The sequence below is a fragment of the Anopheles bellator genome, chromosome 1 (genome assembly GCF_943735745.2).
Source record: "Anopheles bellator chromosome 1, idAnoBellAS_SP24_06.2, whole genome shotgun sequence".
In the NCBI taxonomy this organism is placed as follows: domain Eukaryota; kingdom Metazoa; phylum Arthropoda; class Insecta; order Diptera; family Culicidae; genus Anopheles; species Anopheles bellator.
In genome coordinates, this window is record NC_071285.1 from 7,602,189 (window position 1) to 7,613,243 (window position 11,055).

The 11,055-nt window shown below is 53.4% G+C and overlaps 2 protein-coding genes across 2 annotated transcripts; one reads left to right on the forward strand and one right to left on the reverse strand.

Annotated features, from left to right (window-relative positions):
• Positions 1-816: 816 nt before the first annotated feature.
• On the reverse strand, positions 817-5,896 carry LOC131216285 (peroxisomal ATPase PEX1). The gene is made up of 10 exons (XM_058210735.1): positions 5,804-5,896; positions 5,475-5,705; positions 5,291-5,405; positions 3,798-5,225; positions 3,471-3,729; positions 2,790-3,409; positions 2,368-2,726; positions 2,126-2,299; positions 1,084-1,187; positions 817-995 (listed from the first exon to the last, which is right to left on the reverse strand). Exons 1-10 carry the CDS (start codon positions 5,894-5,896, stop codon positions 926-928), a joined length of 3,453 nt encoding a protein of 1,150 aa, XP_058066718.1. The 3' UTR covers positions 817-925.
• A 415-nt stretch (positions 5,897-6,311) lies between these two features.
• LOC131213771 (eukaryotic translation initiation factor 2-alpha kinase 1-like) lies at positions 6,312-8,724 on the forward strand. The gene is made up of 2 exons (XM_058207889.1): positions 6,312-6,460; positions 6,560-8,724. Exons 1-2 carry the CDS (start codon positions 6,370-6,372, stop codon positions 8,608-8,610), a joined length of 2,142 nt encoding a protein of 713 aa, XP_058063872.1. The 5' UTR covers positions 6,312-6,369; the 3' UTR covers positions 8,611-8,724.
• The last annotated feature ends 2,331 nt before the right edge of the window (positions 8,725-11,055 follow it).

The window sequence follows — 11,055 nt, forward strand, 5'->3', positions numbered from 1 at the left end:
ATTAATGTGGCCGCCGCCAAAAGAGAGAGCCGGAAAAAAGGGCCACCAAGCGCGGCGCGGAACACGTGTAATCTCATTCCGGCGAAATACTGGAGGGACGTTTAAAAGTGTCCCAATCCCGTACCACCGGAAAAGGGGCAGCCGGGCGAGAGAAATTGAAATTGTTCCGGACAAATTGTGGCACCACCTGGGTCTCCTGGGGGGCCCCATGTTCACAATCGTCACAACAAAAATGGAATACCGTCAACCCGCGAACGGAAGCCGAACGCGTAACGAAATCAACTCGAATATGGAAAAATAAACACTCCACAGTTCGGCGGTTCGGGGATTAGAAATGGAAAGTTGGGGAGCTCCCCGCGCGACACGACGGCGCTGTCGTTTATTTTCAACATGAACGCTTTTGTCTCCTCCGCAGGGTATTTTCCCGGCAGCCGAGCCGAGTCGCGTTATTTTTCCAATTTTCCACCATTTTGCAGCAAAAAAAACGGCACACGGAACACTGCAAATGGAAAAATCAAAAGCCCTTAGGACACGAGACCGGACTGGACCGGGCTCTGGCGCTCTGGTGGTGGGCAATTTGTTTGCCATTTGGGACCCCCGCCGCGGGCGATCGCGGTACGGTTTGATGAACTTCCCAATGTGCCCGTATGATGATACACTGCTCCGGCGGATTGCACAGATCACCGGGATTGAGCTAGCCGGTCGCAAAAAGAGCCGGAATGTTTTATCAATGCATTCGGAGGATTGTTGAACGGACATAACTTCCAAATAGCCTTTTTATTGCTTCTCAAAATTTCAACAACTCTAATTCGTTCTTTTTGTGTAGAAAAATGTCAACCCTCAACTGCACACCGAACCGAGAAACCGAAAAGAAAATGCAAAACAAGGGGTCAAATTGCTTCACTCTACGACGACGCATCACCGCTCACGCCAGTGTGGCCCGTTTGGCCACAAAGTCCTTCGACGGAGGCTCCTTGTTGGTGAACCGGGCGTAGCTGCAACGACAGAAGGCGGTTAGACGAACCTCATCACGCGGGGTTTAGCACGCGAGTGATAATGTGTAGATATGGCGCAACTACTTACGTTTCCCTGTACTTTGCCACATCGTTCGCCGTAAGCGATGGCCGGGTGCTGCCGAACGCTTCCAGTAGGTGCCGCTGGCTAATCGTTATCTGCTCCGGCACGTTCTGCACAAAAACCGGAGTGTGCAACAATGTGCGCCACAAGAGGAAAAAGAAAACAGGGGACAAAGTTAAGACACCTCTCGCATTGACGGCGCAGATTCCGGGTGGCACGCCACCGCAACGACTCTCATCATAATAATCGTTAAAATCGCTCCAATGAAGAGGGGTTCCTGGAAGGCGTGTCACATATGCATTTACATAATCGTCATCTCATCAAGCCGGATCAAGCCCGGTAGAAACGTGGTGCGCCTCGGTGCGGTATCATTACCGCTCCGCTCCGACACCGGCGGGCTCGGATCCATCAGAAACTACTTTTGTCACTCGTCGCAGAGCAGCGCACCTTCAACAGGAATGAATGCCAAAACAAGTGCAGTGCCCCATTCTAGGGGCCACAATCCGTTCGGGTTTTTGGGAACAGGATATTAGAAGCATCATCATCATCATCGCCGTGATGGCCGACGGGAAACGCGAAGCTTATCGCGCGGCTGAGCGCGCTGAGAGGCTAAAACTTTTCCTTCCAACAGCCACTGCCGAACCCGGGCGATGGATGGAAAGTAATTAAGGGCCGTGCACGACAACGACGACGATGGTGGCGGCGGCCTGTCGGCGACGATGCTGGCGAATAATTAAAATCCTGTAATTAAATGCTACTCGGCGTGGTGGTGGCGTTCGGTGGGCCTATCTTCCGCTATCAGGATGCTGCATGAGGGCCATAAAACCGGATGACGGTACGGCCGGAGAGAACGTATTTGGCTTTGGGCCGTGACGCGAAACGGTTTCCTCGGAGCCACGAGGGACAATTCGGCAGAACAAGGGCGATTCCGTGGGGAGGTGATCTCTTTATAGTGCCGATTGTTAGGCAAAAGAATCGTCATTTTCTGCACTTCTTTTCCGAATATTTGAATAGTTTTTTCTATGAAAAAGATGCTTTTGACACTTACTGCTTCCGAGAGCGCCAAACATTCCTGCACGGCGAGCATGTTGGCCGTCGTTAGGATGCTCCGGATGTCCGCCCCGGTGTAGTACTCCGATTTGACTGCAAACATCCGCAAATCGACGTCCGCCGCAAGGGTTAGCGATTTGCTGTGATGGTGGAAGATCTCCAGCCGGGCATTCTGTGGTCAGGACAGGTCATTAATACTCCCCCCTGACATTACTCCCTAATCGCATTTCTTTAGCTTACCACACCCGGCAAGGGACACTCCACCAACCGATCGATACGCCCCGAACGCAGTAACGCCGGATCGAGCAGTTCGGGGCGCGAAGTGGCACCTATCACAGTGACACCCTGCAACCCTTCGACACCATCGAGCTCGGTCAGCAACTGGTTCACCACCCGATCGGTGACACCGGTCGAATCGTGGCCACGGCGTGGTGCCAAACTATCAAACTCATCGAAGAACAGCACACACGGTCGGGCACTCCGGGCACGATCGAACAGATTGCGAACGTTCTCTTCGCTCTGCCCGATGTACTTTGCCAGCAGCTCCGGGCCCTTCACCGAAATCATCCGCAAGTTCCACGTTCGAGCCAGCCGCGAGACTGTTGCAAATTAGAAACCAAAATTAGCATTTCCGTCAACCGGCCATCGTCATCCATGCATACCGAGGTAAGTTTTGCCCGTGCCGGGTGGCCCATACAGTAGTATCCCGGCTTGATTCCGGAGTGGGGAAGCTTCGAAGATTTTCGGAAAGCGGGTCGGCCACATCAGCACCTCCTGGAACACTTCGATCGCACCGTCGAGGCCAGCGATCTTATCGCCCTCAATACCATCCTCATCGTCATCAACGTCCCCGGCCGCGGTGCCACATTTATGATTCTCGATGCCGGCCAAACAGTACGCGTTGGTCACACCGAGCGCTGAACCGACCATGTCCTCGGTAACGAACGGGAATTGACTGTCTTGCTTGTACGCGTAGAACACGGCACGATCGACTAACTGCACCAGGCTGCCGATCGCGTAACCTTCCGTTTGATTGGCCAACCGTTTCCAGTCGATGCGCCGATCCAGCTTACAGTGACGCTGTAGAAATAGGCTTTTCAGCGCGTGCTCACGATCGGCTTTGTCCAGGTTGGGCAGCTTTACGTGCCGCTGGAAGAGATGATAGCCACGGGAGGCGTACAACCGACGGTTCAGGTTGGAGGTGCCAGCGATCGTGGCGATCACCGCGATTGGATTGTTGGAGGTAAACTCTTCGATCTGCCGTCGGATCACGTCGGACACCCTGCAAGGATCAACACCGAATTAAAGACGACGAAGTCAATGAAGCACACCATTCCACTTACTTGTTGTGATACTCCGCATCCGGGGTGTTCTGTTCGCCCGGGTGATGTGTCAGCACGTCCAGGCCATCCATAAAGATCACTGCCGGGCTGTGGAACATGCACAGGTACAATGCCTGCCGGAGGTCCTTCTGAATCGAGTCCGGTTTGCGGCCCTTGTGCTTGGCACAGTCGAACACAGTCCAGAAGCAGTAGAACGGTACCTCCGCCAGCCGGTTGAGAATGTTTTGACAAATCGTTTTGCGGCCACTCTGGGTTGATCCTGAAATGTCGGCATAGGAGCGATCGGGGTGTAATGAAACGGTAACATCCCACCAGGAGGCCACTTACCCGCCACTAGCATGTTGCAAATCTGGGGCACTTTGTTGCGATCGTCGAGACAGAGTGCAAAGCGAAGGCGATCGACGGACTCGAGAATGATCGATTCGAATTTCTCGAATTTTACCAACTTGCCAGCGTCACCGGCGCCAGTCGATGGTTTGGTTACTGCCGCCTTGTTCTTGTTGTCCTTATCATCTTCACCGGGTGCTCCCGCGATCGGTTTTACTTCCCCGTTGCACGTGATCTTTCCTTGTCGCAGGATGGTGCTATTGAGCAGACAGTACCTCAACGATGCCGGCTGCAGTCTAACCGTCAGATAGTACTCGGGAAGCTTAAAAAGCTGCTCCTGGTTCAGCAGCACCGGGTGAATTTTGGAGTTGTACAGCACAAACTGTTTAAACTTTTCGACGATATCTTCCTCGATCCGGGGGGCGACTTTCGCGATTGGCAGCAGCTCGATTTGATCGACAATGTTGAGCGCATTCTGTACCCGCTTCAGCGTGATCTTTTCTCCGTGATTAATCTCCAGCTGCTCCATCAAGCGATCGTTAATCTCGACCGTCGGGTAGGCGTTTCGTGGGAACCGCTCCTCGTCCGGTGCCATCCGCACGTTCACGTAGTACTCCCGGGAATCGTTTGTCGTGAGTAAACACGGACAATTTATATCCATCGTGGCCGGGATGTTTGCTTTCGTGGTGAAAATATCACACAACTGGACGCTACAGCGCCGACTGTTCCACGTCCCGCGGATCACCCGAAACTCGTGCACACGAGCCACGCTCGCTGAGAGCGTGTCGATCAACTCGTCCAGGTGTTGTGCTTTGTTTCGTTCCCCCTTCGCTGGAGTACTGGCCGCCGTCAGGGGGCGCAATTCGCTGACCGGTGACGGTGGATCGCTACCGGCCGCGAATATGTTCGCCATCGATTTGCTCGTCTGCAGCCGGTTCAGGTGCCGCTCGAGATCGTTTTCGAACATCGAATTACGGACCGCCGTTTGGGCACTCAGCGCTGCCAGCGCGCCAGCCGATGGCGTAGATTTTCCTTCCGTCGACGATCGCTTCAGTGATCCAGCCGTCGAAGGAAGCCCGCCGGCCAGACCGTGTCCATTTTCTTTGTTGCTTTCGGCGTTATTTTTGTGCCATGTCATTGGGCGGTTTTTCGCCGAATTCGGTGCGCTCGCGACCGGTTCTGTTCGGACCGGAGGGGACGCTGGTGTGAACCCGTTCTCAAGGGCGGCTATAATTTCGCGAGACTTTTTACGCTCCATATTTCGCTGTCGCACGAGCTCGGCTATGTTGAGGTTTGTGTTGCTGCGGGCAAGCTTCGGCGTTTCCGGCAGGAGCTGCTTTCCGAGGCCAGGAAGTTTTTTGAACGGTTCCACGATCAGTTCCGTGTCGTTCTCTAACCGTCCGAACGGTAGCGTAGGCATTGTGAACTCTGAAACGGTGGAACGCCGAATTGAAAGTGGTCGAAGGGTTTGAGGATTAAGAATCCATACATACTTATCCGTATCTTGATGGTGATTGAGTCATTGACCCACACGATCAGATTCTGTCCCTTGGTAACGATCCTCGTTTGATCGAGCAACATTGATTGAATGCGGCTACTGCTGAGTTCCTGGCAAAAGAAGATGGCATAAAGCATCGACCTTTTGCTCTGGGTGATCAATCATCTGCCCAGACTTACCAGCATCTCCCAGTCCTTCTCGGTTGCCGCACACACCTCTACCCGTTTCAGTGATCGAACGTCGATGATCATCGCCACCATCACGGTGTCGCCTTCGCGGAGACCCATGGCGGCGGCAACCAGCGCGTTGAGACCGATGTGATTTTCCTGCAATCCCCCGCTTCCGCCGTACGGGGCCCAGGACACATAGAACGTGTCTATGCGGTGCGTCAGGCAGAGACAGCCGTTTTTCTAAAAATAAACCAACGTCACCGGGAGCCATTGATTATCGAAGCATTTCTTAGGTCACCGGGCACAGCCGGTCATAAAACCCCTTCCTCGGTACTTACGTAGCTCGAAAGCATCCGGTAGTAGCTGTCCGGCAGCGTAACGAAATTATTTCGGAACGGGGAGTAGGACACGGTTAGCGAGCGGCGGAACATTCTCACGATCGTGATCGTTTCCCCGGGAGGAAGCTAGTGGCAAACAGACCGAAGAGGACAAACCTTTCTGGGCGGACTTTGAGCCCTTGCCGTCGAAACCTAGTGGTCAGTGCTATGCCGCACCAGCACGAGGAGGGAACTTTTTTGCACCGTAATTGTGCGCCGATCGCGCGAAGAGCCGATAAACTGTTTTCGCTCGTGTGTTGTGGTCGTCGTTTCCAGCTGATGCCGAGCTGTCAAAACATTCCCTCGGGGCACGTCCGCTGTATAGTCCTGTAATCGTGGGCAATTCGAAACACGGAGCACGGTCGCAGAGAACCGGTTGGAACCGGTTGGAGAAATGTCAAAAAAACAGTCACGCGCTTTCTGTTCTAATCGGTGTTTGTTTTGATATTTTCGTAGCACGTATCCTTCGTTACAAGGATTTTCTTTCCTGCCCTTAGTGAAATGAGGTAATCGGCCACCGGAAGGATATGGTTACAGCAATGGCGATAGATTCCGACGACGATGATGATCTGACCGTTGATTGGAGCAATCTGGAGACGATTACACAGTTTGATTCAGGTGAAACTAAGCGTAAAAATTCGGCGAGCGCCTTCCTGGCCGTAGAATGTTCTAGAACCGACCCGAACTTTTGCTCGTTCTGTTTCCAATCTCTTCCAGCGAATGCCGCGTCCAATCTGCTCTCGAGTGTAACGCGTACGACGGCCGAAATGCACGATGTTGGCCGCTCGTTACAGTCCCGTATCACAACGAAAGCGACCGCTCCGGTTAGCTTGCTGGTCGAGAGCCTGTTGCAGCAACTGTGCACCATGCTGGAACCGAATGTGGAGCGGTCCCGTGATCTGTACCAAAGCATCTGCGAACGACTGCACGCCGTCAATCTGATTGACGAAACGTACGCGATGGGCGAGTTCGAAATGATGCGCAGCCAGTACCAGAAGGCCCTTTATCATTTGGTCAGTATCGCCCGTGGCCAGGATCTGCCGGTGGTGCTGCAGGATTATTGGCCCCTGCAGCAACCACTCGGGCTCGAGTGGTCCCGTTACCATCGGGAGTTTGAAGAAGTGTCGTTCCTGGCGGGCGGCGGCTTCGGGAAGGTGTTTCGTGCCCGCAACAAGCTCGACGGTACCGTGTACGCCGTGAAGAAGGTAACGATCCGATCGACCACCATCAAGAACGTGTTGGTGCATCTCGCGGAGGTGAAAACGTTGGCCAGCCTCAACCACATCAACATCGTGCCGTACAAGGCGGCCTGGCTGGAACCGCTTCTGTCACCCGGTAAAAGCTCGAACAGCACGAACGGTTCCTCCGCGATGGATGATGGAGATGAAGAGGAAGAAGAGGAAGAGGACGATGACGATGATGAACAGAACGGAGTGGTCAGTTTGTACTACAGCCGAACGAAGCTTGAAATTAGTGACTCCCTGAGGCGTCCGGAGCATGATTCGGAGGAATTTGTTCTCTTCGAGGGCAGCAGTGGCGATCCGGCGGTCAGTGGTGGGGATGAGAATCGCAATCAGGTGGTCGAACTGGAAGATCCGCCCCGCGGTGTGATCAGCATCGAGGACGCACAACCGCACCTGAACCTCAAATGGGCCACACTGTACATTCAGATGACGCTGTGCCATCTCACGCTACGCGAGTGGCTCGATGAGCGCAATGCGTCCGAAGATTTCGACCAATTCTATGTCAAGTTCCAGCAGCAACGGTTCTGCGACGAGCAAGCCGTAAGTACCGTCGTCAGGAACGCTTTTTGTCGCCAAAGCTCACAGCTTGCCGGGGAGATCGATCCGAGAGCATCCGATGAGTGTTTGCCGACGGATTCGGATGCGGTATCCCGCGATGGCTCCCAAACCGAAGGGCCCGTGCACCATCTCGATGTGGTGCTGGATGTGTTCCAACAGCTACTGAACGGACTGAACTACATTCACTCCCGGGGCATCGTGCACCATGACATCAAACCGAGTAACATCTTCGTGAGTCGATCGGACCACGAGTCGGCCATCACCATCCAGCTGGGTGACTTTGGGCTGGCGTGTCCACTGCAAAGCTCACACGCCGGCGTGGGCTTCGGGACACCGCTTTACGCGGCGCCCGAGCAACTCGAGGGCAAATGCGACCCCAAGTCGGACATTTACTCGCTCGGTATCATACTGCTCGAACTGCTCGTTCCGTTCTCCACCGATATGGAGCGCGCCGATATGATCAAGCAAGTCCGCCGGGGCCAGTATCCACCGGATTTGGACCGGGATTTTACGGCACTGCTTAAGAATTTGCTCCAACAGCGGCCGTCCCGTCGACCGGGAATGCTCGATCTCGTGGAAGCCGTCAACCGGATACGGATCAATCGCGATAAGGTGATAGCGGAACTGCGCCAAAGTCTTTCGTTGCGAGACGATGAAATTGTTAGCCTGCGGACCCAGATCGACGAGCAGCAGCGTGTGCAGCTCGAGTCGGACGAGGAACGGTTGATGCTGGAAAGGCGAACCTCGCGCACCCTGGTCGTAAAGGAGCAGGAACTGATCTACATGAGTCTGAAGATCAAAAACAAGGAAATCGAACTGCGCAGCAAGGAGATGGAACTGCGCACGAAGGACGAGGAGATTTGTAAGCTTAAGGAAATGTTGCGGACGTACCAAGAGAAAGAGGAAGGCAACGGCCACAGTGATGACGCCAGGAATGGCCAGGAAAACAACGGTGCCGCACGTTAGTGAGTGAAAGACTTAATTAATTAGGATTAAGGACGTTTTCTTCGTGATCGCCATTTAGAGTTTTTGACATTGTTTTGTATCCTTCTACGTAATAAAAGCCAATCGATGCCCGAAGTTGTTGAAACGTCGAATCTCCAACGGGCATGCTCTTTCGGGAGATTGAACCCGGACATAATTGCAGATTCCAAAGTGCGCCCAGACAACTACTATCTACGATCGCAGCAAAAGCAGCTTGCCACACAATCAGGGTGCAGCAGCGCGATGGCCACGCTTTTTAATCAAACCTCATTCAAACCATCGTAAAGCTGAGCTAATTTTCCATTACATTTTATGTCCCCAAATTTTACACCAGCCCGTGGTGGCCGAATCAAAGGCCTGGTGAATCAGAGCGAGGCGAAGTAAAAGGGGCTTGCCTTCCATTTTGGCCGTAATGTTTTATTTTTATCACTTTCGGTGTCCTCTTTGACAGCATCTAATTCGCGGCGGCGGAAATCGCTCTTCGAAGATCACGCTCTGAGAATGTTATCGCTTTCGCCGCAAGAAAAAACGGTAGAAAACTATCTCCGGGATCAATTTCCCGGTGGGGACCTGTTTCGATTCGAGATGTCGATCGCTTGTCCCCGTCCCGTCATAATCGTAACCATTCCGGTCGCAATGGTCCGACCCCAAATCCACGCTTCCACACTGGCCTGGCCTACAGCTGCGCGCGCTCGCGTTAGAGAAGCCGTGGCGCCGTTAGTAATTGATTTTATCACCTCATATAGTCGCTGTTCGCGCTCCGTGCGTTCCCGGGGCCGCAACCGAGCAGGCAAGTGATTTCCGACCTCCGAAATTGGCCAATCTTCACCGCCCGGTCGCCGGGCGTCCCGAGAGTGACCCGAGAGAGAGAGAGTGGGCAACCGATCGGCCATTAACATAAAATATCACTTCGGTCATAATCTGCCGGCAAATGCCTATCATTTGGTGCAATCATTTCGATGGACGACACTTTTGAAGCCGCGCATGTTCCGGGGGTCGCATTTACATAACGATCCGGAACGATCGAACCGGTCAGAACTTTCGGACAACAAAATTGGAATTGGCGCTGGGTAGCGTGTGTGTCTGGGACTGACGTGCGGGCTCTCAGAAATCATCCACGGCCACGGCGCAGCGGGAAAACGTGTTCCTTATTAGGGGCAATTATGCGATCCTCGCAGCCGCAGCACGGTGGCGGCCCCGAAAGGGGCAGTGCGCCCGATGTAGATGTCAGCAAATTGGAGTGTCCGGTTGGCGTGCTTTGCTTTCCCCTCTCTCTCAGGGAGCTCGGTTCTGCACCACGGCGTGTCCTGCGTGAAAGTCAACAGCTCAACGCTGCCTTAAGCAGATCACATTAGAATCAATTATCCCATCGGCGCAAGGACCCGGTGCCAACCGGAGCGAGGATCCTTTTGACGCACGGCGACACGATTCCTTTCGAAAGGATATAACGGAAGCAGCGAGGCCGAGGCGAAATCGAGGCCAATTACCAGGTGTGTGGGGCTGTGGCCACGCGGAAGGCAATCATACCCGGGCGCGCAAGGTGGCTACACTCGGGACGCTTCGGCTTCGGGTTTGGCGCTACCGTTTCCTAGTGGGTCCGTTTTCGCACTTATCGGTAATTAATATATTATTTTCAATTCATCTTTCGAGGCCATCCACCGGCCTCCAGCTGAAGGGAAAAGACGGCTACGAATGGCCGGTAACGGGGCGCAATTGGGGCACCCGGCACCTGACGCGTCGCGTGAAGCGAGGCGCGAATAGCTGAGAAGCGGCCTCCAGGTGATGCTCCGAATGTCGGGCGAACTGCGAAAGGATAAGGCACTGCAGAGGTGGCGGAAGGTATATTATTAACGATGAACGGTCCGCGTCGTCATCGTCACTGGCGCGTGTGTTTCAATAAATATAAGCATTATGGAGCCGAAATGGGTAGACACCACTTTGGGAAGATTAAATATTGGTTTTGTCTCGATCTTGCTCGAAAGTAGTTCAGGTCCTTTCAGCTGTGCTACGAACAAGCTACCCAACGTGTAACACAATCTTATATACAGAACTAACCAGAACTGTTTCATAAAACTAACCTCAAATAACCGGTTTTCGAATCGAAATGGAAATTAACAGAATTTTTAATTAAAAGATGAGAACTATTGATAGGTCAGTGAACAATTTCCAGCTCCTTCCAGGGTCCTTTTTCGATTTGATTTGGTGTGTGACAGGTGCCGGTCGTCCTGAAGACGGCCTCTGAAACTGGTTCTCCTCTGAACTCAACTCACAGCACCCAGCCACGATGATTGTTCCGATAGAAAGTCCTGGATCGGAATTAATCGCTCGCCCACAGAAACTCGCGGCAAAGTAGAGAATCTACGATCCGATCGTACACTGAATCCCAACCCGAAAGGATCCGTTTACGCACTCTCTCCCTCTCTCTCT